The sequence below is a fragment of the Poromitra crassiceps genome (assembly GCF_964638095.1).
Source record: "Poromitra crassiceps genome assembly, chromosome: 3".
Taxonomy (NCBI): Eukaryota; Metazoa; Chordata; class Actinopteri; order Beryciformes; family Melamphaidae; genus Poromitra; species Poromitra crassiceps.
In genome coordinates, this window is record NC_139625.1 from 89546155 (window position 1) to 89573045 (window position 26891).

Sequence of the window (26891 nt, forward strand, 5' to 3'; positions counted from 1 at the left end):
TATAACACTGGTAACACTGGTTATATAACACTGGTAACACTGGCTATATAACACTGGTAACACTGGTTATATAACACTGGTAACACTGGCTATATAACACTGGTAACACTGGCTATATAACACTGGTAACACTGGCTATATAAGGGCATTTTCACATTAGAAACCATTGCTTTCATCCCTGCCCCCCTCCCCCACCGGTCAGCGTTCACATTAGTAAATGTTGTTCCATTCCCGAGCACACTTGCGTATCTACTAGTGTTGGAGTGGAGACCACCTAACCCGAGACTGAGACAAGACCAAGAGCGGGCGGGCGAGACCAAGACCAGACCAATGCGAGACCATTTTCAAGACCATTTAACCTTTAGACTATTGCTCTGCTAACAACTAAATAAATCATTACATGTATTTAGGAATGACAAAGAGCACATCCAGTACAGGTCTGCACTCATCAAAGCCCACTCCACCTTCTACTCTGGCATCATTCACTCTGGATCCTCCAACCCCCACACTGTTTTCCACCATAAACAAGCTCCTCAAACCTCTCTCACCCTCCTTCACCCCAGAAAAATGCAACAACTTTCTATCATTCTTCCACTCCAAAATCAAAAACATCCACAACCAGCTAGCCACCTCTTCTGCCATCACCCCCAACCTGGAGCCTGCACCTTCCCCACCAACAGACCACTGCCTTTCCTTCTTCTCCCCCATAACCACATCTGACGTCTCTGACTTACTCTGTGGAATGAAGTCCTCCACCTGTCCCCTCCACCCTTGTCAAAACCTGCCTCTCTTCTCTCTTCTTCACTGACATAAACTCCTCCCTCACTTCTGGCATTGTTGACTACTAACAAGTAACATAACTTCTAGCGTTATACTTGACGCTACTTTATATTGCAAACATCACCGTTAGGTTGTCAAGTTTATAACGTTATCTTACAGCAGAATTAAATTAGTTAGCAAGTAGTAGCAACATGCTAATAATGTACATCACTCTGCCAACCGGCTGCTGCAGCAAGTCCATTCAAATTCCATTGAAATGCAAAGCTAATGGTATAAAAGCAAAGCTAATTTCTATTATGCTAATGCTAACAGCTACTCACGGTTAGCAACTCGCTTTTACACTACTAGATTATCGGGGCGGCCTTCAAATCTAGTTTGCTGGGACTCCAGCCTGGTATTGTGTGTATTAAGGTCTGTATGTTCTGGGTAGTTCCCAGCAGAAAATTCAGCACTGAACAGCGTCAGGTCCTCCTAAGCGCACTCCGCGAGTTTGAAGTCAATTCGACCAATGGTTGTCGAGATAAACCACTTTTTGTGTTTGCCAGTAGGTGGCACTATGCCGAATAGCATGACATTCAGCACTGCATTCTATCAGGTCCCCCTAAGCGCACTCCCCAAGTTTGGACAAACGGGTCTAGGTGGGTATTAGTACTGCCAGGCTATATCTTCATAAGCAGCACAAGCTAACTTTCATTCCAACATGATTCATGTTTGGAAGTAAAAGTGCAGCATTGTGAAATGTATAAAGCTAACTTTTCAAACTTGCAATATCACAAAGTCACAGTTTTCAGTGCAATGAATGCAATATGAAGCATGGTATTTCATGCAATTGAACCTTAGTCCCAAGCTGTTGTATCTGTTCTATTGTCTAACAGGGAACATTCCAGTAAGGTTCGTGTTGGCCTCCACAACAATAACCTGCTCCTGAGAAGCTGCACCATCCGCAACACTGAGACTGTTGTAGGCATTGTGGTCTATGCTGGTAAGTTTTTATCTCATGGTAGAATGCTGATTTCAGATCAGTAACAAGCCTTGCAACAGCCATGTTATTTGGTATGATATGAAAGCTGAAAACTGATCCTAGTGCAGTCGTCCTGCTCAAACCTGGACCGGACCTTGTTCATACTGTACATTTCTTAACACAAAGCCAACTTTGCTATAATTGACTGATCCTAAGTCTGTGTTGCTACTGTAGGTAGGTCAAACTTTGACCCTCCAGCTGACAGTCAAACAAACAATCTCTCAAAAACGATTCACCATATCACTTCCTCATTGTGAGTGAGAGCAGAAGGAGCTGAAAGGTTTGATGTACTGTATTATATAATGTACTACATACTGTACATATCAAACCCTTCATGTACTGTATTATATAATGTACTACATACTGTACATATCAAACCCTTCATGTACTCTATTATATAATGTACTACATACTGTACATATCAAACCCTTCAGCTACTTGCTCTTGCAGTGTGAAAAGGAAAATGACCAGAGAGGGTAAGAGCGTGGTTCAGTTATAACGTTACTGTGTTGGCCACCCAGGGCGAGCTCTCTGTCGGGGAGAAGGCAGGTGAAGTACAGGGGTGATTGTACTGGATGAAGGCAGGTGAAGTACAGGGGTGATTGTACTGGATGAAGGCAGGTGAAGTACAGGGGTGATTGTACTGGATGAAGGCAGGTGAAGTACAGGGGTGATTGTACTGGATGAAGGCAGGTGAAGTACAGGGGTGATTGTACTGGATGAAGGCAGGTGAAGTACAGGGGTGATTGTACTGGATGAAGGCAGGTGAAGTACAGGGGTGATTGTACTGGATGAAGGCAGGTGAAGTACAGGGGTGATTGTACTGGATGAAGGCAGGTGAAGTACAGGGGTGATTGTACTGGATGAAGGCAGGTGAAGTACAGGGGTGATTGTACTGGATGAAGGCAGGTGAAGTACAGGGGTGATTGTACTGGATGAAGGCAGGTGAAGTACAGGGGTGATTGTACTGGATGCGAGGACATGCTTTTCAAACAGAAAGTTAACTCTTTATTTTATGGGGGCATTAAAAGCCCCCATCATCCCAATTCCAAGGGCACTTGTAGTTTTATTGCTGGCATTTTGCCCCGAGCCCCCGCTAACTTCCGACCCTGGTATGTAGTGTTAAAGTTGTGTGAATTGTCCCAGTTTTGTGAATGAAAGGTGCAGCCTGGGAAGTCTGTTAGAGTGAACTGTGACATCATACACTCTACTGTAGGCTGGCTGCATAGGCTGATACAACCTTTGTTGCTTAACTGTTATTGGAGCACAGAGCAAAAAAGGCCGGGACTTACTGTAGGTCAAGTGTGTGAAGACTAGTCATTTTCATTTTCAATTAAGATTTCCATTTCAGTTGAGGTTACTTTTCAGAATGGGCTTTTGGTCATTTCATTTCCAATTTTCACAGTTGTCAAAAGACTGAAAGCCAAATCTGATGCATTCTATTTAATTTGACCCATGTTGAGACTTGATCTTTGGTTAGTTCCTTACAAAAATCTGTTGTGGCAACAAATCACAGCAAATTACATCTGTTGCCAACTTTTAGTGAACGTTCCATGACTGCAAGGAAATTGCTGTAGACTTGGCAATGTAGTGCAGCTTGATAATAGTGTAAACCAGCCCCAGCTCCTTTGTGTCTGCTCAGGTAGAAACCAGCCCCAGCTCCTTTGTGTCTGCTCAGGTAGAAACCAGCCCCAGCTCCTTTGTGTCTGCTCAGGTAGAAACCAGCCCCAGCTCCTTTGTGTCTGCTCAGGTAGAAACCAGCCCCAGCTCCTTTGTGTCTGCTCAGGTAGAAACCAGCCCCAGCTCCTTTGTGTCTGCTCAGGTAGAAACCAGCCCCAGCTCCTTTGTGTCTGCTCAGGTAGAAACCAGCCCCAGCTCCTTTGTGTCTGCTCAGGTAGAAACCAGCCCCAGCTCCTTTGTGTCTGCTCAGGTAGAAACCAGCCGCAGCTCCTTTGTGTCTGCTCAGGTAGAAACCAGCCCCAGCTCCTTTGTTTGTCTGCTCAGGTAGAGTACAGTACAGTAGAGAGTTCAGGATAAACCAGTCAGGTGAGTGGGAGGAGGGGTCCACCACCACCACAACACTGCACACAGGTATGGTTACAAGAGCAGCCTCTTAGCCGGGGCCCAATTAAAATCTGGGGCACAAGAGTTTACTGTATAAACATGACACTACTTCTTCCAGCAGTCTCTGACCTGCATTGTTAGGATAAATATGCAAATCTTTGGAAAGAAATCCTCTTGGGAATTGCGTTGAATGTGACTGTAGGTTGGAATGTGCCGTCGCATGAATTTCCTGTCCTACTTGTTTCAAATGAAAGGGATCATTTGGATTATATGACGTGGGCTTGTGTGAGCTACTTTTCCATACTCACTTTATTACCCCCGGGAGATTGCAGTTGGCGCGCTCCCAGTTTGGAGAGAGCAGCTGCAGCACAGAAGCAAAGCAACGTACTGCTGTGAGTGAGTGGGGCCAGCAACAAATATTTTAGCCACCTAAAAGAAGGCTAAAGAAATCAATATCAGATTAAAAGGATGGCTTTACCTGTAAACAACCCACTTTGTATCATTCATAATCTCGGTAATATAATCAGATGGGCAGTGATTACCTTCTCTCTGTTTTCCTCACGGATATCTCCCATTTTCTCCTCTGGCAAATCGCTCCGTTGTGACGCGTTTTACGTCACAACGGAGCTGTGGAAGTTCTGCTGGAGAGGCAGAATCTGCTCAGAGGGCGAGTAGTGCTGTTATTGTTGATCTTTATTTTTTAAGTATACGCACATCCACGGAGAATCACATGGAGAGCCTTAACGAGCCTTAATGACTTGCAGCTGGTGGAGGCGGAGTTTCTGCAGTCAGCAGCAGGAGCATTTTTCTCTGTGAAGTAAACAGAGAGAGAAGGTAAAACACTGTGCTTACATTACCCAGATTATATATGATACAAAGTGGGTTGATTACCGCTAAAGCCATCCTTTAACACGTTCACTGCCAATTACGTGTTTTTACGTCAAACAAAATCCAACCGTTCACTGCCAATGACGTGTTTTTACGTCAAATAAATCGATTTTTTTTTTTTGACGGTGGGACGTTGATCTAACCCTTTTACGTCTCCTATACCAGAATTGGAGGTATTGAATGTGTATAATCTATTTTACCGACCCACTGAGTGGCGACATGTCTCTCCACAGTAGAAAGAGGGAGCCAAAACTGCACGGGAACGCGTGAGGAAACCATTCTCTCTGTAAAATGGATTGGCGAAAACGCTTTCGTTTTCGCGCTGATTGCTGGCGGTGCGGGATTGCAAATTTGCATAATAGATTACGGGTGGAACACACTTTGAAACACGCAGCATAAATATGACCAGAATCGCAAAAGCTTCATCAAAGCTCTCAACCAAAACTCCAAGTAACGAGCGAGTCCATCCAGACTTCCTCAAAGAGCGGCCGCGCAGACAGGCACAGCAGCAGCAAAGCAGTGAGACTGGTGACACGGCCGCTGCAGCCAAGAAGACACACACGGAGGGAGGAGTTGGAAGCAGAGGGAGGTTTCCTGCTGTTATGGAGGAAATTACTGTTCAAAACTATTGTTTAGATGTCTGACGTCTTACTGATGCCAAAAATGAATGGTTAAAGTGACTGTTCTATCGAATTTCACAAAAAGCCGTTTATCTCAGAATAATTTTTCTGACGCTGAAACCATGCTGTATTCAACTGCTAATGCTTACATAACTACTAACTCTACAAACTAACTCTTTTAGACAGAGAAAGCACACATTCTATTAGTTCTTTTGAGATATTGTGTGTTCACAAAATCTTAGCAGAAAAGAATCCTCGGGTCTTGAAAGATGAGCCAGAATCCTCAAAAAAACCCTCTGGCAGAACCTACCTACAGTAAAAAAAAACGGCTGGCAGTGAATGTGTTAAGTGTACGCTATATTAACATTTTCAGTGCTTTACCTTGCCGTCAAACAGCGCTTTCCTTTGGCACTATATCTTCTCACCGTAGAACTTCCATATTCCTACGCATGCCGTGCACTTTATTTTTGGTCAGAAATGTGCTGTTGTTGTAATACCGTGCACAGCATGTGTAGGAATACATCAATTATACAGTGAGGCTGTTTGACGGCAAGGTAAAACACTGAACACTTTTGGTCACGTTTTACTTGGAGCCAATTGCCACGCCCCATTATGCCACGCCCCATTAACACATCAGTATGGTATCTGATGGATATTTACTTGTCTTGTCCGACCTGACCCAGGTCATGAGACCAAAGCCATGAAGAACAACAGCGGGCCGCGCTACAAGCGGAGCCAGATGGAGAGGCGTCTGAACGTGGACGTGTTGTGGTGTGTGCTGCTGCTCATCGTCATGTGTCTCGTCGGTGCTGTAGGTTTGTGTCACCACTCCCCTGCATGGAGCATCTCACACATGGAGCCCATGGACGTTGTAGTGATTTTGAAGACAGATATACAGATTCTGCTGTTTATGGATTGAATGCCAATTGCTGATATAGAATATCTAAGTGTGTTCATTTTCATTAGTTAGTTTCCAAGGGTCCTTGAAATCCTTGAAAGTTTGTGAATCTGAGAAAGAAAAGAAAAACGAGGCCTTACAATTTTTTGTGGAAAACAAACATAAATAGAGATGGGTCATGGAAAGTGCTTTTTGTTGTTATTGCAAGAATACAAAATAAAGTTATTTTGATATTTTTAAGCGGTGCAGACGCTTCTATACATGGCATGCAGGTCCTTCTGTCCCTTTGAGCGGAGATGTGCACACAGGATTTGAGGAGTGTACCACTCCTACTACTACTACTACTACTACTAATACTAAGAGTGCAGACCTCCGCCTAGGCCAATACTTCAGTCTGCTATTATTATGTACCGTACATTTTGTGAGTTGGATCAGAACCCTAACCCTGACTCACCCACATCCCCGCAGCCACTCCCTCTACTCGCTCCTCGAACCCTGACTCTCTCAGCCCTTTCCGATCTCTAGCTACGGCCCTTTTCCCTAGCCACCCCCATTTCCTGACCACGCCCCCTTCCACCACCCAGATACACCTAGCCACCCCCACTACCCACCAGTCGAATCCCGACTCTACACCCAGCTATCCCTAGCTACGGCCACTTTTCCCTAGCCCCGCCCCCCACCCTTGACCTGACCCGGATCGGATCCACTCCAAAATAATGGGTTCTTCTTCCTTAGCCCGTGCTACACCCTTCCACCAAGTTGAATGAAAATGGGCCCAGTGGTTTTTCCGTAATCCTGCTCAGAACCAGACAAACAGACAGGCAGGCAGACAAACGGCACTGAAAACATAACCTCCTAGGATAATAAAAATAATAACAATTATTGATTGATTGATTGATTGATTTTATTCAATGTTTGGATGAATACATGGGACATCAAATACATGCAGCCATCAACATCAAGGATAAAAACACAATAAAGTCCGAGGACTTGTTTTCATTGTGGTCCTTGGTCTCAGACATACAGTTCAAACTAGGGATGTTCATCAATTATCGAAAATCGATAATTGATCGTTAAGGATTGGAATCGATCCTGTGGCATTTGGATCGATTTTTTAATTATAAAAAAAAATAATAATAATAATAATAATTTTGGACTAGGTTTGGGTGGAATTCGTTCCTCCTCGCCCCACTCCATTGCACAGCCGACTAACGTGAGGTGGAGCTTGATATAGTCTCTTGTTTTCTGGCTGGGCACCGGCCTTTGTGCCAACAAAACTGTTTTAAACATGGGAAATTCACACCGGCATGCGCCGGGGACAGCAGTGTTGGAGAGGAGACACATTGAAATAAAGAGTTCATTGAGGAGAACATGTTGTCTTTCGTATTTTCTGCCATAGGCATTAGGCATTCATTTTGTAAAAAAAAAAAATGAAAATTTTCTAAGTATTAATATGATCGATAATCGATAATTGATCGTTCATTTTCACCGATTATCGATTTTGGAAAATTTTCAAAATGAACATCCCTAGTTCAAACAACATAAAAACAGACATTTATACATAAAAATACATACCGTCCTTTATGAAAATGTTTACCTACTTAAAAACTAAAAACAGATTTATCAAAAGCAATATAAAATTAAATAAAAGAGCCAATCCTAAAAATAACACGTAATTAAAGAACTTAAACCATCAGACTGTCTAAAATAAATTAAGAATACATTTATATTTACCCTGATGTGCCATTGGCCATAAGCCAGTTTTTTAGGGTGAACTTAAAAGTGCTCAAGGAGTCAGTCAGCTTCAGGCTATCGGGTAGGCCGTTCCACAGCAGAGCTGCTGAGGATAGAAAGGAGTTTTGAACCATGCAGCTCTTGAATTTGACGGGGACAATGTTGTGAGATCTTCCTCTGGTAGAGTAGCTGTGAACAACATCACATTATAATGATGATGTGTCATGTGTACTGTAGCTGTGGCTAATTCTTGTTAGTCCACCCACCAAAATATCTTCACAGCCACTCAAGATAGAGCCATGAAAAACAGACGTGTTTGTGTGTTTCAGGCCACGGTCTATGGAAGGCACAGCTGAAAGAGCCAGTGTTCCTGGTGGATGCTGAGACGCCTCCTGCCCTGGCCGGCTTCTATGTCTTCTGGACCATGATCATTGTGATGCAGGTAAGACCTAAAGATGGAAGATACACAGCCGCTTAGCCAGAAGCTTCACGTGGCTCACAGTGTATCCACACCAGAGCAGCGCTAGATGCTTCTAGTCGCTTGTATTCGCGTAGTCTCAACGCCAGACCCATGAGAGTTCTTACGCTGATACACTACGTTACTGCAAGCTGCAGATCTCTCTCTGGGTCTGGGACACTTTCCCTCAGCCAGCTGGGGTCGGAAGTGAACCGTTCACTTGGCCAGTGGTGGATTCAGTCTTCCCCAATCAGTAACGACTTTGCGATCAGATGACAGGGAAGGCCCAGCCCATTTTTCTAACCGCTCTCTCATTGGTGCTACGACCTGTCACTCATTCAGTTTCGACTTCCCTAGACCCGTCCTCAAAACCCAGAAGTGGCTTTTTAATTCGGTGATTGCCCTGATTACCTAATGATGTGCAGTGATGTCATCCTTCCTGGCTGAGGCTATAAGTTCAGTGATGATGTCACCGGTGATGATGTCACCAGTGAAGTCATGCGAGATTGTTAGTATGTATAAAGTGTGATGACAGTAGCTGTCTCCCTGACAGGTGCTGATCCCCATCTCCTTGTACGTGTCCATTGAGATTGTGAAGCTGGGCCAGATCTACTTCATCCAGAGCGACCTGGCCCTGTACAACGAGCAGCTGGACTCCAGCATCCAGTGCCGAGCCCTGAACATCACCGAGGACCTGGGACAGATCCAGTACCTCTTCTCCGATAAGACAGGAACGCTGACAGAAAACAAGATGGTGTTCTGCCGATGCAGCATCTATGGAGTGGAGTATCCCCATGAGGAAAACGGTTAGCCCTGGTTATTCATTAGAATCCTTTGATTTCTATCGCCCTCTATCAACGACCGAGGAATTGCAACGTCGTCTCTGGCACAAGTAATGGCACAAGTAATTGACAGTGTTCCAATTTTTACTCCTCATTTATTTGAATGATCCACAAACAGCCTGAAAACGGACATTTACATTTAAGTACAGTATGTTACATCTGTAAAAACAACCACAAGTCAAGTCGTGCAGCTCATCACTTAAACAGGTGTGTGACTGGAAAAGGACATTCAGGTTACATATAGGACACACAAAATCCAAACCTCAACAAGAAATGTGTTTCAAAACTGTATAGCACTGTCTGTCTGTCTGTCTGTCTGTCTGTCTGTCTGTCTGTGTGTCTGTCTGTCTGTCTGTCTGTCTGTCTGTCTGTCTGTCTGTCTGTGTGTCTGTCTGTCTGTCTGTCTGTCTGTCTGTCTGTCTTGTATGTGAAAATGCAAGAGGGTGAAGGTGTTGCATTATATATTCAAGACATATAGCCTGACTTTTGTGGGGAGAAATAAATTGAAAACTAGTCAGATATGACTTGAATGCCTCTTGTCAAATCATCCATCATTTAACGTTAGCGCGAACGTGCGACCACTATTTTGACTGGCAGCTTTTGGGCGACGAGGCAAGCGCTCACTTTTTGGCACATTGCCACCCCACGTTATCGCCTGAATACGTTGGAATTAGGGATGCACCGATTGCCATTTTCTTGGCCGATTCCGATTTCCGATTTTTGAATAGTCTGACTTGCCGATACCGATTTTTGCCGATTCCGATTTTTTTTTCTAAAAACAACAATTGACAGCTTACACAAACGTTTTTGTAACTTTGTTTAAAAATTAAGATTCATAGAACAATTCTTACATCCAAATAAACAAATAAACAATTCTTATCATTTGCATGAAGTAGGACCTTCTCACTCAAACACATCTCAAAATAAAAGTGTTCCAGGTTAGGCTACTGGACAGAGCTTTTTTGTGCAAGACAATGAATACAAAAATTAAATTAAATCCAATAGCCTATATCCCACAGCTATCATGCATTTACTTTTCCAAAAGAAAACAGGTGCAACAGAACATCAAAATGATCCATGGACAAGGAGTTTATAGACTGGCTCCAGACCAGTCCTCTTGAGTAGAGGGGAAATGAGTTTATGAGTTACAGTGACGATCTTCAGTCTGAATATCAGGCGGAGTTTACACACAGTCCGAAGTTTGGTATGCGTATTTTTATCTGCCATCCGAAAAAATATCGTCACGCACAGAAAACGTTGCACACTTGTGAGTCCGATGCATTTTTATTATTATGTCCGTCGTTCTCATGTCGTTCTATTTGCAATACGAAACAAATAGTCTCTCCTGTATCCACGTCACGTTACAACATGACTTGACAGGCTGAGGCAGCAGCGCTGATGTGGAATGGAAAAGCAGGTCGGGGACTGGACACAATGCTCGCGTTCACCTCGCCAAGCCGGCTGTGCGCGGTGGCGGGTTGCTGGAGCACCGCTTCCCGGGGAGAGAGAGCAGAGAGAGGGGGGCCAGTGAGGTGAAGCGAGCCGCTCAGACTAGACTCCAGCCGAGCGGGACACGGCCGCACCTCTGTCTCCACGGCTTATTTTCGACTTGCATGTGTGACAAACTGCGAGCTTTGTCTACTTCACTGACGGTGAAAAAAATCCACAACGAGGAAGGTATGCTGGCGTGTGTGGTGTGGTGGCTGGGTGCCTGTCTCGGTGCTTTGGGGTGCGCGCAGGTCACGTGAAAATCGGCTCACAGAATCGGCTATTTAGAGTGACCGGAACAGATCACCGATCGAGGCCGATCACGTGAAAATCGGCCATTTCCGGTCACGTGCCGATCGATCGGTGCATCCCTAGTTGGAATGCATGGGGACCTTCGCAGTGAGACATGTACGTTATGGAGGAGTGGAGAAAAGTGTTGGGCAGAGATCTCGTGTTGTGGATGCTGTATGGAGACCTGTGTGGATGCTGTATGGAGACCTGTGTGGATGCTGTATGGAGACCTGTGTGGATGCTGTATGGAGACCTGTGTGGATGCTGTATGGAGACCTGTGTGGATGCTGTATGGAGACCTGTGTGGATGCTGTATGGAGACCTGTGTGGATGCTGTATGGAGACCTGTGTGGATGCTGTATGGAGACCTGTGTGGATGCTGTATGGAGACCTGTGTGGATGCTGTATGGAGACCTGTGCACGCGCTTTGGGCATTGCCAATTCCTGCCTCAGGCTCTCCGCAGCAGCACAATTTATGCGTCATGCCCCGCCCCCGCCCCACTCCTCACTCCCCTCACGCCCCCGCCCGCTCTACTCGCCTGCCCCCCGCCCGCTCTACTCGCCTGCCCCCCGCCCGCTCTACTCGCCTGCCCCCCGCCCGCTCTACTCGCCTGCCCCCCGCCCGCTCTACTCGCCTGCCCCCCGCCCGCTCTACTCGCCTGCCCCCCGCCCGCTCTACTCGCCTGCCCCCCGCCCGCTCTACTAGCCTGCCCCCCGCCCGCTCTACTCGCCTGCCCCCCGCCCGCTCTACTCGCCTGCCCCCCGCCCGCTCTACTCGCCTGCCCCCCGCCCGCTCTACTAGCCTGCCCCCCGCCCGCTCTACTCGCCTGCCCCCCGCCCGCTCTACTCGCCTGCCCCCCGCCCGCTCTACTCGCCGTCGGCCAGAAAAAAAGGAAAATGTTCCCATGTTTAGAAACAAAGATCCCTCATGTGTAGAAGGGTCAGACCTGCCCTGACTAACCGGGTGATGGTCCAGACTTCATGAGTAGAAGTGGCTTTACTGTACAGCCCTGCTTGAAGTGAAGTGCTACCTCATGTGTCTCTCTTGGCAGCGAGGAGACTCCAGGTGTACGAGCCCGAGGAGAGCGAGGTGGCCGGTCGCTCTCTGACCCTGAAGTCAGGCTGCAGCGCCAAGTCGCTGAGCTGCCGCTCGCTCAGCTGCAACCACAGCTCTGTGTCTCTGCACACACTGACCAACGAAGAAGAGGAGGAGGAGGAGAGACCCCCCACACACACACAGACCACCAGCGCCTTCTGCAGCCGCATGGTCAGATACACACACACACACAACACACACACACACAGGCCACCACCAGCGCCTTCTGCAGCCGCATGGTCAGATACACACACACACACACACACGCGCACAAGCACACGCACACACACACACACACACACACACACACACACACACACAGGCCACCACCAGCGCCTTCTGCAGCCGCATGGTCAGATACATACACACACACACACACACACACAGGCCACCACCAGCGCCTTCTGCAGCCGCATGGTCAGATACACACACGCGCACACACACACACACACACACACACTGGGGGGTGGTGGGGATATAGGGAGGTGGGTGCTCTGGTGGAGAGGTTGAACCTTGCGTAGAATGCATTGAGTTCATCCGGCAGGGTGGGTGAGGTGTTTGGGGTGTGTTGTTTTACCTCCTTGAAATTGGAAGCAGCGTGGAGTCCTCTCCAAAGATGTCTTGGGTTGTTGGAGTCAAGTTTAGACTCCAGCTGCTTGCCAAATTCCCTCTTTGTTTTTTTGATTGTTGTTCTGAGGGTGTAGCGTGTCTGTTTGTTTTCCTCTGGTGATCCAGAGTTGAAGGCAGTGGTCCGTGTGTGGAGGGCTGCCCGGACATCACTGTTGATCCATGGTTTTTGGTTGGGCATGGTTTTTATTTTTAGTGCGGGGACTGTGCATCTTCTAATGAAGCTTGTCACAGTGTGCGTGTGTGTGTGTGTGTGTGTGTGTGTGTGTGTGTGTGTGTGTGTGTGTGTGTGTGTGTGTGTGTGTGTGTGTGTGTGTGTGTGTGTGTGTGTGTGTGTGTACTCACTGAGATTTTCCCCTGCCCTGAGTGACCCTGGGAAAAACAAGGATTTTTATCTCAATAATTTTGTCCATTGACCATGAACTAGCATGCACTGTAAAATAATGTAATGGACCTCTGTCTTCAGGCAGTGGAGGTGGTTCCAGACCCTGAGCTGGTGAGGAAGTTGAACTGCCTGGCCTCCCCTGTGCTGCCTCTGGCCAACGGCTCCTCAGGGACCCCCTCCAGCCTGGAGCTCACCTACATTGCAGACTTCTTCTTGGCCCTGGCCATCTGCAACAGCGTGGTGGTCTCCTCGCCCAGCCAGCCCCGACATGTGGTGGGTAGCTGACATCCATCAGCCATGAGGAGTTCACAGCTGTCCCATAAAAAAATCAGTTTGAACTCCCACATCAAATGTAGATAAGACTTTATTTGGATAGTCCGCCTACAGAGAGTCTACAGTATTTCTAACATTTCAACAGCTTATTACAGTAGTTGACGTTCAACAGTTCAACTGTTTAACAGTTGTTCAACAGATTATCAGAGTATTATGTAACAATTCATATATATTTTTTTTTTATAACTTTATTTTTTTTCAAAATGTGAAACACCATAGTGACATAATAATCAAAGATAATAACAAGGATAATAATAATGACAATAATAACAATAATAATAATAACAACAACAATAACAACAACAGCAGAAACAACAATAATAGTACAGTAATTATGATCTGACAAATATCAAAAAGAAAAGGACATCAACACTTGGGTAGGGAGAGAACACACACCCATGCATACTGTCACCCCTCCCTCCCTCACACAACCTCACACATACACTCACTCGCTCAGCCTCCCTCCCTCCCACCCACCCCCCCCACACACACACACACGCACGCACGCACACACACCCACACACACACACACACACACACACACACACACACACACACACATACAAAAACCCCAAACCCCCCCCCAAAAAGAAAAGTGCTCCCCTATTGGTTATTGACTAATCTGTTTATCCAATAGCCATCTATTGGCAATCTATTAAATTCTGAATGTTATATATCTTTTATCAAACTAAATTGCAGTGTTTTCCTCCTGTATTATTTATGTTAAATTCTGCCGCTCCTACTTTCTACATAACTCGCCCATTTGGCCCACAGTATGCATCTCAACCTGGCTTCTCCCCTGATTGTATATGTTAACTGCTCCATTTCTTTTACCTGTTCCATTAGGTCTCTCCATTTCTCTATACTAGGGCTTAGCTTCTGAAGCCAATTTTTGGTTATAAGTTTAAGAGCAGTTATCCTTAATATTCTAATAAGGTACTTATCTTCAGTTCTAATTATCTCCTTTGGCATTTTCCCTAACAGAATAAACTCATTGTTAATTTTGAGGTCCATTTGTAAAACAAAATCAATTTCAGTACAGATATTTTTCCAAAACATTTTCAAGACGGGGCATGACCAGAAGATATGACTATAGTTAGCATGAGTTTCTCCACATTCCCTCCAGCATCTTGATGTTACTGAATGGTCAAATTTAGCTTGTTGAATAGGTGTTAAAAAATATCTCATTTGAAGCTTCCATGAGTATTCTCGCCAGAACTGTGATGCTGTTGTCTTGTGTGAAGATAAACTTAAATTTTCCCAATCAAATTTAGACATCGTTAAATCAAGTTCTTCTTGCCATCTTATTTTCTCTCTCAATTCTTCTGGTTTATTGTCCCTCTCCAATATATTATATAGTGCTGAAATTTGATGTTTGATACTCACACATTTATAGTTTTTAACCAAAAACTGTGTCAGAGGGTGGAAATCTGCAGTAGTTTTATTCTGTATTTCGCTTTTCTCTATATAACTTCTCACTTGAAAATATTGAAAAAATTGAGAATGTGGCAAATCATATTCTTTTTGTAGTTTTTCAAATTTCACAATTCCTTTATTGTCTATAAATTGTCCGAGTATACTCAGACCTTTTTGATTCCAGGTGTTAAAAATACTTCCCTCTTTGTTCGGGAGGAAATCAGGGTCTCTCCTTATCTCTCTCAAGACCAATAATTCCTTATTAATCTTTAGGTCCCTCGTGGCTTTGTTCCAAACTGTGAGTGTATTTTGATACAATTTATTGTCAATTTTTTGTTTTGACTTTTTTCCAAGGAGTGGGAGTAGTTTTCCCATACCTTTGCTTGTGGACAGTTCTATTAATCTCCATTTTGCCTGTACGTCATCATTTAACCATTCGTAACAATTCATATTACACAGCACGGTGGCTCAGTGGTTAGCACTGTTGCCTCACAGCAAGAAGGTCCCAGGTTCGAACCCCGGTCCGTCCCAGGTCCTTTCTGTGTGGAGTTTGCATGTTCTCCCCGTGTTTGTGTGGGTTTTCTCTGGGTGCTCCTGTTTCCTCCCACCATCAAAGAATGACATGTATGTTAGGGTAAATACTCCTGTCAAAGACATGTATGTTAGGGTTAATACTCCTGTCAAAGACATGTATGTTAGGGTTAATACTCCTGTCAGTGCCCCTGACCAAGGCAATGGCGAAAGAACTGGAGTTGGTCCCCGGGCGCTGCACTGTGGCTGCCCACTGCTCCTAGTTCTAGGAAGGCTCCTAGTAGAGGATGGGTCAAATGCAGAGGATGAATTTCCCCAAGGGGATAAATAAAGGATAACTTAACTTAACTTAACTTACACTAGGTGCATGTGCATGAAATGGGAAGCAAACCAGATTTGTTGGATCTCAACTAATAAGCTGTTAAAACAACATCTACAGACAAAGCCAAACAGTTGAATTGTTGAATGTCAACTAATAATAAGCTGTTGAAATCCTCTGTCTGTAGGCAGACTATTCAAAGAAAGTGTTACTGTAGCTAAACGGGTGTTGGGATGTCTGCTTTTAAAACAGTGTTACCTGACTCCTGGCTTTGTTGTCATTGGACTGGATGGACACATGTTGTTTTCATGCAGGGACTGACGGCATGTGACACATTGTGACAGTCAAACCAGTTTTACACAAAGTCAATCAAATGGATTAGAATCAAATGTTTGATGTCATACCGTCATTAAAACTGGAGGACTAGTAGTTTTAGGCAATACCAGACAGTTTATAGTATAGGGCTGAAAGATATTAACAAAAATCGAATTGCAATATTTGACAGAATATTGCAATTGTGATATTCTGTTCATATCATCACAGGGTTTTCTTGTGCAGCTCTAAAACATCTTAGCTTCTTCTTCTTCTTCCTCTTCCTCCCCTTTTTTGATAAAGTTCAGCTCACAATATGAGGTGGGTCAGTGTTAATATCTGGATCCTTGTAAAGTAATGGAGTAATGTGACACTAGAACAATGGTTTTTGCCCCCTTCTTCTCCTCTCCTCAATATAAACAGGAGCTGTAACAAATGACGTGCCCTACAGTGGGGCAGATAGGACATGCCCTACAGTGAGGCAGATAGGACGTGCCCTACAGTGGGGCAGATAGGACGTGCCCTACAGTGAGGCAGATAGGACGTGCCCTACAGTGGGGCAGATAGGACGTGCCCTACAGTGGGGCAGATAGGACGTGCCCTACAGTGAGGCAGATAGGACGTGCCCTACAGTGGGGCAGATAGGACGTGCCCTACAGTGAGGCAGATAGGACGTGCCCTACAGTGGGGCAGATAGGACGTGCCCTACAGTGGGGCAGATAGGACGTGCCCTACAGTGGGGCAGATAGGACGTGCCCTACAGTGGGGCAGATAGGACGTGCCCTACAGTGGGGCAGATAGGACGTGCCCTACAGTGGGGCAGATAGGACGTGCCCTACAGTGGGGCAGATAGGACGTGCCCTACAGTGGGGCAGATAGGACGTGCCCTACAGTGGGGCAGATAGGCCCTACAGTGGGGCAGATAGGACGTGCCCTACAGTGGGGCAGATAGGACGTGCCCTACAGTGGGGCAGATAGGCCCTACAGTGGGGCAGATAGGATGTGCCCTACAGTGGGGCAGATAGGCCCTACAGTGGGGCAGATAGGACGTGCCCTACAGTGGGGCAGATAGGACGTGCCCTACAGTGGGGCAGATAGGACGTGCCCTACAGTGGGGCAGATAGGACGTGCCCTACAGTGGGGCAGATAGGCCCTACAGTGGGGCAGATAGGACGTGCCCTACAGTGGGGCAGATAGGACGTGCCCTACAGTGGGGCAGATAGGCCCTACAGTGGGGCAGATAGGACGTGCCCTACAGTGGGGCAGATAGGCCCTACAGTGGGGCAGATAGGACGTGCCCTACAGTGGGGCAGATAGGCCCTACAGTGGGGCAGATAGGACGTGCCCTACAGTGGGGCAGATAGGCCCTACAGTGGGGCAGATAGGACGTGCCCTACAGTGGGGCAGATAGGACGTGCCCTACAGTGGGGCAGATAGGCCCTACAGTGGGGCAGATAGGACGTGCCCTACAGTGGGGCAGATAGGCCCTACAGTGGGGCAGATAGGACGTGCCCTACAGTGGGGCAGATAGGCCCTACAGTGGGGCAGATAGGCCCTACAGTGGGGCAGATAGGCCCTACAGTGGGGCAGATAGGCCGGCATGATAAAGCACATCAGAGCCAGTTTGACAGGTTTCTCAGCTACTTCTACTAAAGGCATAATTAAGGCATCAGGTATCATTGATTTGCATACTGCTGTTTAACCCGTTAGGTGTCCAGATTATTTGCACCAACAATCATTTAGATAGCTGCATAGATACAGATAGATAGATAGATAGATAGATAGATAGATAGATAGATAGATAGATAGATAGCTGCATAGATACAGATAGATAGATAGATAGATAGATAGATAGATAGATAGATAGATAGATGGATAGATGGATAGATGGATAGATAGATGGATAGATACTTTATTTCCAATGACTGTAATCTTTCTGCTCTTTCTCCTGTCCTCCTGGCTGGGTGTTTGCAGGTGCCTGAGGCGCGGACACCTCTCAAGTCCCTGGAGGAAATCAAGCTGATGTTCCAGCGCTTCAGCTTCTCACCCTTCTCGGCGCTCTCCACGCTCTCCCCTCCCCAGACCACAGACAGCCCCCGCAGCCTCACCAGACGCCTGTTTGCCCGGAGCAAGGCAGGCTCCTTCAGCCCCGCTGCAGTTCCCACCACCACCACCAGGGACAGGGCAGACCCAGGACACCAAGCAGACCTGGAAGCCTCCAACCTGAGGCGTGAGCCGGACTCCCCTGAGTCCGCCAGAGTGGAGGGAGGCGATCGGGGGAACCACAAGGTAGATGGTGTTGGGAGGGTTACTTTTCAAATGTATACCACGACAGATTACTGAATACATGCCCTACAAATGGCATTTTACGGCCTAAAATGCAATTTGTAATGTATTCCATTACTCAAGTTAAGTAACTATTCTAAATACTTTATATTACTTTTGGAATACTTCCAAATCATCTTGCTGTGCCCATTTGTCACTTTGAATGTACGCAAAGGCGAGGGCAATGCGGTCGTGATGCGCACTGATGTCATGTTGCGACCTTCTTCGGCATGTTTGTAAGTCACAACACAGAAAAATGTGTTATTAACCACCCAGTCAAATTTGGATTATTAAAAATGTTGCCAAGTATATAAAATTATGTTTCAGAATCATAAAAAATGAAGCAGTACTTTCTGCTCTGAAACTGTGGAGGCGTGTCTGTGGAGTGCTCCCAGTGCTCTCTCCCCCCTCCTCCCCTCCCCTCCCCTCCCCTCCCCTCCCCTCCCCTCCCCTCCCCCACACTGCTTGATACATTCTGATGCTTTCTTTTCATTTGTAGGGTAGAGGCACTTCAGCCTGATTGGTTCACAGGGTAGAGGCACTTCAGCCTGATTGGTTCACAGCGCTTATTGTGTAATAAGTCTGGAGCATAACCACGCCCACTTCAAACCCAAGATCAGGAACAGTACAAAAACTTAAATGGCAATATTTAGGATTTGGATTGAAACTAATGTCTAATACTTTTAGATGCTTGCTATTATGCAGATAAGACCCTAAATTACATAGTTGGAAGGTTATTGTGGATTTTCCAGAGGCTTTAAATACTGTACTTTAAATACATGTATTCCATTGCTCCTCAACCCTGAAGGTAAAGAGCAGGGAGACAGAGGATGAGGAGGAAGCATCTAGCCTGTGCGGAGCAGCGGAGGCTGCTGAAGACGTGAGCGGAGAGCTGGACGCCGACGACCAGCTGGTGTATGAGGCGGAGAGTCCGGACGAGGCGGCTCTGGTGCACGCTGCACGGGCGTACCACTGCCCCCTGCTGGCCCGCTCGGCACAGCGCCTCCTGGTGGAGCTGCCCGGGCTGGGCTCTCTCTCCGTGCAGCTGCTCCACATCCTGCCCTTCCACTCTGACAGGAAGAGGATGTCTGTGGTGGTGCGCCACCCGCTGACGGGACAGGTGGTGCTTTACACCAAAGGAGCTGATTCGGTCATCATGGACCTGGCAGAGGCACCTGGAGGTAACTCCCGTTAGGTTCAAGGGTCAGAGGCACCTGGAGGTAACTCCCGTTAGGTTCAAGGGTCAAGGGTCAAGGTTCACTACTTCATAGAGTACAGAAAGTATGACAGACCTTTGTAGGCCAACCTAGAAGTCAGTGCACTTCCGGTTCCCTTGTCTCAAAGTGAATGGGATTTTTGCATGTCTGAAATACCCTAAGGTCTGTGGTTAACATGAAACGGCCAACTTCCTATTTTTAAAAATCGCATTTATGCTTCAAAAGTGATAAAAGTGGTTTTAAAAAAGTCCTCATTTGTCAAGATTATCCTGCTGAACACAAAGTTAACCTTTTCATAAACTTTTGTTAAACACAGACCTTATTTCAGACATTTAACCAAATCCCCATTGAACCAGAAGTGCTAACATCCCGGTCTTCTCATCCCTGCAGTACTCTATAGTCCCACTAGGGGAAGTACATTTTGCATCAAGGTTTACAATAGACAGAATACAACAACGTGCCACAATAAAAAACAGGACAAAGCGAGAGCAGGCAATGGAATCTCAAACCTCCAAAATATAAGAAAAGGCTACAAAGTGCAGATGTGTGAGAGGAGCACAGCCAAAGAGCCAGTTGCTGTTAAGCATATTGATGGCACTGGGGATAAAGGAGACGTGGTATCTTTTAGTCCGGCCAGCGGGCGCCCTGAAACGCCGGCCTGAAGGTAAAAGATCAAAGTCCCTTTGGAGTGGGTGGTTCTGACACTCTAAAATGGCATGAGCCTTCCTGAGGACCTGCTTGTTATAGATGTCTCAAATAGGGATGCACCGATCGATCGGCACGTGACCGGAAATGGCCGATTTTCACGTGATCGACCTCGATCGGTGATCTGCGCCGGTCACTCTAAATAGCCGATTCTGTGAGCCGATTTTCACGTGACCTGCGCGCACCCCAAAGCACCGAGACAGGCACCCAGCCACCACACCACACACGCCAGCATACCTTCCTCGTTATGACAAATTTTTTCACCGTCAGTGAAGTAGACAAAGCTCGCAGTTTGTCACACATGCAAGTCGAAAATAAGCCGTGGAGAGTCTGGAGACAGAGGTGCGGCCGAGTCCCGCTGGCTGGAGTCCAGTCTGAGCGGCTCGCTTCACCTCACTGGCCCCCCTCTCTCTGCTGCACCCGGCCACAGCGCACAGCCGGCTTGGCGAGGTGAACGTGAGCATTGTGTCCAGTATAACCATTCCTCGACCTGCCTTCTCCATTCCACATCAGCGCTGCTGCCTCAGCCTGTCAGTCATGTTGTAACGTGGATACAGGAGAGACTATTTGTTTCGTATTGCAAATAGAACGACGGACATAATAATAAAAATGCATCGGACTCACAAGTGTGCAAGGTTTTCTGTGCGTGACGATCTTTTTTCGGATGGCAGATAAAAAAAAACGCATGGGAAATTTCGGACTGTGTGTAAACTCCGCCTGATATTCAGACTGAAGATCGTTACTGTAACTCATAAACTCATTTCCCCTACTACTCAAGCGGACTGGTCTGGAGCCAGGCTATAAACTCCTTGTCCATGGATCACATTTTGATGTTCTGTTGCACCTTGTTTTCTTTTGGAAAAGTAAATGCATGATAGCTGTGGGATATAGGCTATTGGATTTTATTTAATTTTTGTATTCATTATATTTGCACAAAAAAGCTCTGTCCAGTAACCTGGAACACTTTTATTTTGAGATGTGTTTGAGTGAGATGGTCCTACTTCATGCAAATGATAAGAATTGTTATATGAATCTTAATTTTCAAACAAAGTTACAAAAACATTTGTGTAAGCTGTCAATTGTTGTTCTTAAGCTGTGTTCACACCAAGATATTTATTTTTCGCTCTGTCGCTTGATTCAACCCTTTGGAATCGCTCTGTCGCTCTGTTTAAATCGCTCATCAACAGGCACACGATTTGACGGACATGTGGGGGCTATAACGTTACGCAATGTCATGATATTTGTCCACTACGAGCCACCGTCATTGTTTACAAGCTAAAGCCTATCAGCGTGCTCCTAATGCGAGCTCCATACCGGTAGGACAGACTTCACTTCATGTCAGCTGTCAGCCTGTCAATGCGGTTTGTTGCCACACAATAAACCAGCGGTTTGTTCCAAGCCAGTGTGATCCTTGACTCGCTCTCACACGGCAGCCAATCAGCGTTGAACAGTGAGCGACTGATGCCAGCGTATTTTCGCTCGAGTTGGGATATTTCATCTCGAGCGACGAGCGAATTTTCTCCCTATCGCTCTGTCTCTGCCGCTCGGACGCCCAGCGATTTTTCTCCCAGGCGAATATACGCTCAATCGCTCGTTTGCATTGACTTTGTATGTAAACTCGACGCCAGCGAAAAACTTTAATAGGTCGGTGTGAACGCACCTTTAGAAAGAAAATCGGAATCGGCAAAAATCGGTATCGGCAAGTCAGACTATTCAAAAATCGGAAATCGGAACCGGCCAACAAAATTGCAATCGGTGCACCCCTAGTCTCAAAGCTTGTCCTGGAATATACAAGAGAAAGTAAAGGCATAAAAACCCGGCTTAAACCTGCAATAAGTGGTCAGATCTTATAACCAATTCTGAGGCTAATGTGTGCTATGATTTCATTCATTTGAGACATAATGATATAAACCGATAACCATGGTGGTCACCTTTGTCAAAGTTAGACGGAGGCGGCCAGGAGCAGTTGGCAGCTTTCTTGTGTACAGCGCCCGGGGACCAACTTCAAACCTTGTCGTCACTGTGACTGGTCACATGACGATCTTCTGCATCTGTCTTTAGTGGAGGGCCAATACGGATGTTGTATGTAGGAACTAGGGGTGTCAAAATAATCGATTATAAGATGCATCGCGATGCGGACCTGCACGATTCTGCATCGATTCACAAATGTCAAAAATCGATTATTTAAAAAAAAAAATATATATATATATATATATATATAATCAAATAAAATATAATGGAAGTACATGTACCGTAAATTCCGGACTATAAGCCGCACCTTTTTTCCCGTTTTTTGGCCTTTTTTGGCCCCTGCGGCTTATATAACGGTGCGGCCAGGGCCGGCCCGCCCATAATGCGAACCAAGCGGCTGCCTAGGGCCCCGGGAGTTGGGGGGGCCCCCCCCCCAATTTTTTTTTTTTTTTTTTTTTTTTTTTTTAAATAAACATAGGCTATAATATTATAGGCTGTGTGTGGTAGTTAAAACATAGGTTGACGTTTATTTATGTTTGTAGTTTAAACAAAAACATAAATACTGTAGGCTACATACAACACAAAAGGCTGATATTTACCTTTTGTCGCCACCTGGTGAGTAAATATATATGTAACTAAAACCATTAAAATTGACAACCGGTCCTGCATGTATCTACCGGTCCTTGGCACAAAAAAGGTTGGGAACCCCTGGTTTAACTGACCTGGCAACCCCTATGGCTGCTGGGTTCTACACGCTTGCTTGACACTGATAGGGCTACAAACGAGCGTCATTGTCATGTTTGTTTGTTTTAAATATTCTTCTAAATATGGCTAAAAGTCCAAAAACGTCAAATTTTCTTCGGCGCTGCCCTAGCGGGCAGCACCGAGAGTCCCCTCCTTACAGCACCCCCTACTTAAAAGTACTTCCAGCGCGGATGCCCCCAAACCCCCGCCCCTGGGAGGGGGCCCCTGATCTATATCCTGCTTAGGGCCCCCAGATGGCTAGGGCCGGCCCTGGGTGCGGCTTATCTATGGATTTTTTCAAAAAAAAAAAAAAAGAAAAAAAAAATCTCTCTTTTTTAGCACTCTTTCTAACTATAAAGCCACTTCTGTTTTAATTTCCTCTCTTGCCCTCTTTTCACCACACTGTATGACACTGTATGACACTGTATGACACTGTGTGCACTGTAAATAACAACACAGGTGGTGTTGTGTTATGTTGTTTTGTTGAAATGTTAATAAATGGGAGCATTACATATGGTAATTAAACATTAAAACACAAAAAAAAAAAAAAAAAAAATACCATTAAAACACCCGCGGCTTATAGTCCGGTGCGGCTTATATAAGAAAAAAATAGTCAACTTTGAAGGTGCGGCTTATACACCGGTGCGCCTTATAGTCCGGAATTTACGGTAGTTGTTTATTTTAAATATGGATCATAATACAATGCAATTCTAAATGCACTTTTATTTTAAAAGTAGCCACACAGTGAGAAAAAAGAAAGTGAGAAAAAAAATCATGTATTCGGGAAAAAAAGTGATGCATCGATTTAAGATGCATCGAGATGCATCGATAATCGTTATCGAATCGAATCGTAGCCCTCTGAATCGTAATCGAATCGAATCGTGAGGCCAGTGAAGATTCACAGCCCTAGTAGGAACCCCAGGGGAGCACGGGGAGAACATGCAAACTCCACACAGAAAGGCCCTTTTTGACGAGATAGCCCATCTGGGCCGTAGGCACCATGGACATGGGGGGACACCCTCAGCACCCACAGTGTCCCAGGTGGGACTCGAACCTAGGACCTTCTAGCTGTGAGGCGACAGCGCTACCACTGCGCCACTGTGCCCCCTATATAGTAGCCCCCCTATATAGTAGGCATATATAGAGTGCCTAAGCCCTCTTCTCCCTTCCAGAGACAAAAAGCTTTTTTTTAGTCCGAGTCAAATGTTTTCTGGTCATGCGTGATTCATAGCTGATTGGTAGCTGAATCGCTTGGTCTGTCCAAGTCAAACTCTTTAGGATTTAACGTCAATGGAGAAATTAATGGGGAATCCACTTCCTGACGTCCCCTATCGGAACCCAGGCGGAAGGGGGCGGGACTTGGGCACTCTATTCCAAAAGAACTTTAAGATTACGTAATGGATGCATATATCACTTATACTGTACATGCATGCACACATTTATTTATTTTTTTATATTAGTTCCTAGTTTAAAAAAAGGGTTGTTTTTTAAAGTTAATTTGAAAAAAAAAAAAAAATTACCTCATGGACATGATGACAAAAACATAACGACTGCAATGTGGTCCCACATTTCGGTGTAACACCTGCAACACTTTTCAGCAGGTACGTAGCTTAGCTATGAGCATTAATCCATCCATTTATCCTTCTAGGCTTTTGCAGTGCAGTGGGTTTTGCTGTGTGATATTTACAAATGTGTTGCAGTTTCTGTTGCCCTCTAGTGGTCAGAACAATTGCTTATTGCAGCTTTAAGGTCTAAATTATTGCTTACCAAAGTTGTCTCGTGAATGATGTTCCCAGAAAGATAAAGGTCACGTAAATGATGTATTTATCATGATCATTATGTCCCTGACTTGTCCCCAGGTGCAGAGCAGGCAGAGGACGGGTACAGTCACATCAGAGGACAGACCCAGAAACATTTAGACAGCTACGCCAGAGATGGACTTCGCACACTCTGCATTGCTAAAAAGGTAGTACTTCCAACAGCTAATCAGTCCCTAATATAAAGAGACTTCTTCATATAGGAACCCCCTTCACCAAAACATGCAATAGCCTGGTTGCTAATGTGGTTCCTCCTCTGGTCGTTAAGGGCGCCTATTCGGTGGGAGGGGAACTGGTTGGAATAGCGTGATCCTCCCACGTGCTATGTCCTACCAGTGAAGCTTCCTCTGTCAGGTGAAAAGAAGCGGCTGGCTAACTGCCCATGTCTCGGAGGAAGCATGGAGCCAGTTTCGGCTCTCCCCAGATCGGCAGAGGATGGAGTAGCAACCAGGATAAATAGATTTAATTAGCACTAATGGGGGATAAAAATGGGATTAGAAATCAGGGGGGGGGGGGGGGGTGACATAATGTGATATTTATGTCTTGTTGTTATTGCTGGGAGCAGGTCGTGGAGGAGGAGGAGTATGAGGTGTGGCTGAAGAGACAGCTGTTTGCTGAGACCAGCATAGAGAACCAAGAGGAGCTGCTGATGGAGTCGGCTCAGAGACTGGAGACCAACCTCACTCTGCTGGGTAAGACAACACCCTCATCCACTTCACTGGAGCTTCTAGACCAGCGGTCTCAACTGGTAGGTCGTGACCCAAAAGTGGGACCACACTGTTGAGTGTGTCGAGGATGTGTGCCTGAAATAAAGAAAAACTGATATTTAGGTTCCGACTTACAATATAGAGCCAAAGTCATGCCCACTTCCAGTTCAGGCATGTGCACCAAGAGATTTCATCCACCATTCTTTTTTCCATCTACATTTCATCAAATGCTTATCAAAAGTTGTGCTTGTTCAAAACAAGCGATTTAGTGACATTATATTAGATTTAGCAACATTATATTAGATTTAGCTACATTATAGCTACATTATATTTGATTTAGCTACATTTAGCTACATTATATTTGATTTAGCTACATTATATTTGGAATCACGGGAGACAATAGAACATTTCACTCGGATCAAAACTTAAAAAGAAAACGTATATATATTTTTTAAATCCACAATTATTATTATTTTTTTAAGTTTGGGTCAGAGTGAAATGTTCTATGGTCTCTTGTGATTCCAAATATCGCTAAATCGCTTGGTTTGACCAAAGCAAATCTATTTTTATAAGCATTTTACCAAATGTAGATGGAAAAAAGAATGGTGCATGAAATCTCTTGGTGTAAATGGTAAATGGCCTGCATTTATATAGCGCTTTTATCCAAAGCGCTTTACAATCGGTAGCTACATTCACCCATTCATACACCAATGGCGGCAGGTTACCACGCAGGGTGCTGGCACACCATCAGGAGCAATCTGGGTTTCAGTATCTTGCCCAAGGACACTTCGACATGCAGCCTGGAGGAGGCGGGGATCGAACCACCGACCTCTTTTATCCAAAGCGATTAGTGGACGACCTGCTCTACCTCCTGAGCTACAGCCGCCCCGATGGTGTGTATGTATTGGTGTGTATGCCTAACCGGAAGTGGGTATGACTTTGACTATGACTAAGGAAAGATGTGAGTTGTGGCTAGACCAGTTGAGAACCACTGGTTCTACCTTTACGGTCTGACAGAGCAGCCATGTTGTGTCTCAAAGGCAGGAAGTAACACAGGTGCAAGCTAAAAAGATTAATGAGGACTCAGGCACTGGAACACCACATGGATTGAAAGTTGGAAACCCTCATTAATGTTCTGTTGCACCTGTGTTACTTCCTGCCGTTGAGACTCAAAATGGCTGCTGTGAAAAAGGTCCATTGTGCTGGAGAACAAGTGCAAATCTCAGCTGTGAGCAACAGCAGTAACATAGAGGTCAGAGGTGGGCACTCAAGTCACATGACTTAGGTTCAAGTCACAATTGTA

At 45.7% G+C, this 26891-nt stretch overlaps 1 protein-coding gene across 1 annotated transcript in view; it reads left to right on the forward strand.

The window, feature by feature from the left end:
* Positions 1–26891, forward strand: part of atp10d (ATPase phospholipid transporting 10D) — a 113958-nt gene that overhangs the window by 44131 nt on the left and 42936 nt on the right. Inside the window, exons 7-16 of the mRNA XM_083633569.1 lie at positions 1656–1762; positions 6057–6188; positions 8335–8447; positions 9016–9268; positions 12136–12350; positions 13273–13464; positions 18077–18391; positions 19236–19608; positions 24924–25030; positions 25447–25573. Coding sequence (XP_083489695.1) covers positions 1656–1762; positions 6057–6188; positions 8335–8447; positions 9016–9268; positions 12136–12350; positions 13273–13464; positions 18077–18391; positions 19236–19608; positions 24924–25030; positions 25447–25573 — 1934 coding nt within the window. The remainder of the gene's footprint in view (positions 1–1655; positions 1763–6056; positions 6189–8334; positions 8448–9015; positions 9269–12135; positions 12351–13272; positions 13465–18076; positions 18392–19235; positions 19609–24923; positions 25031–25446; positions 25574–26891) is intronic.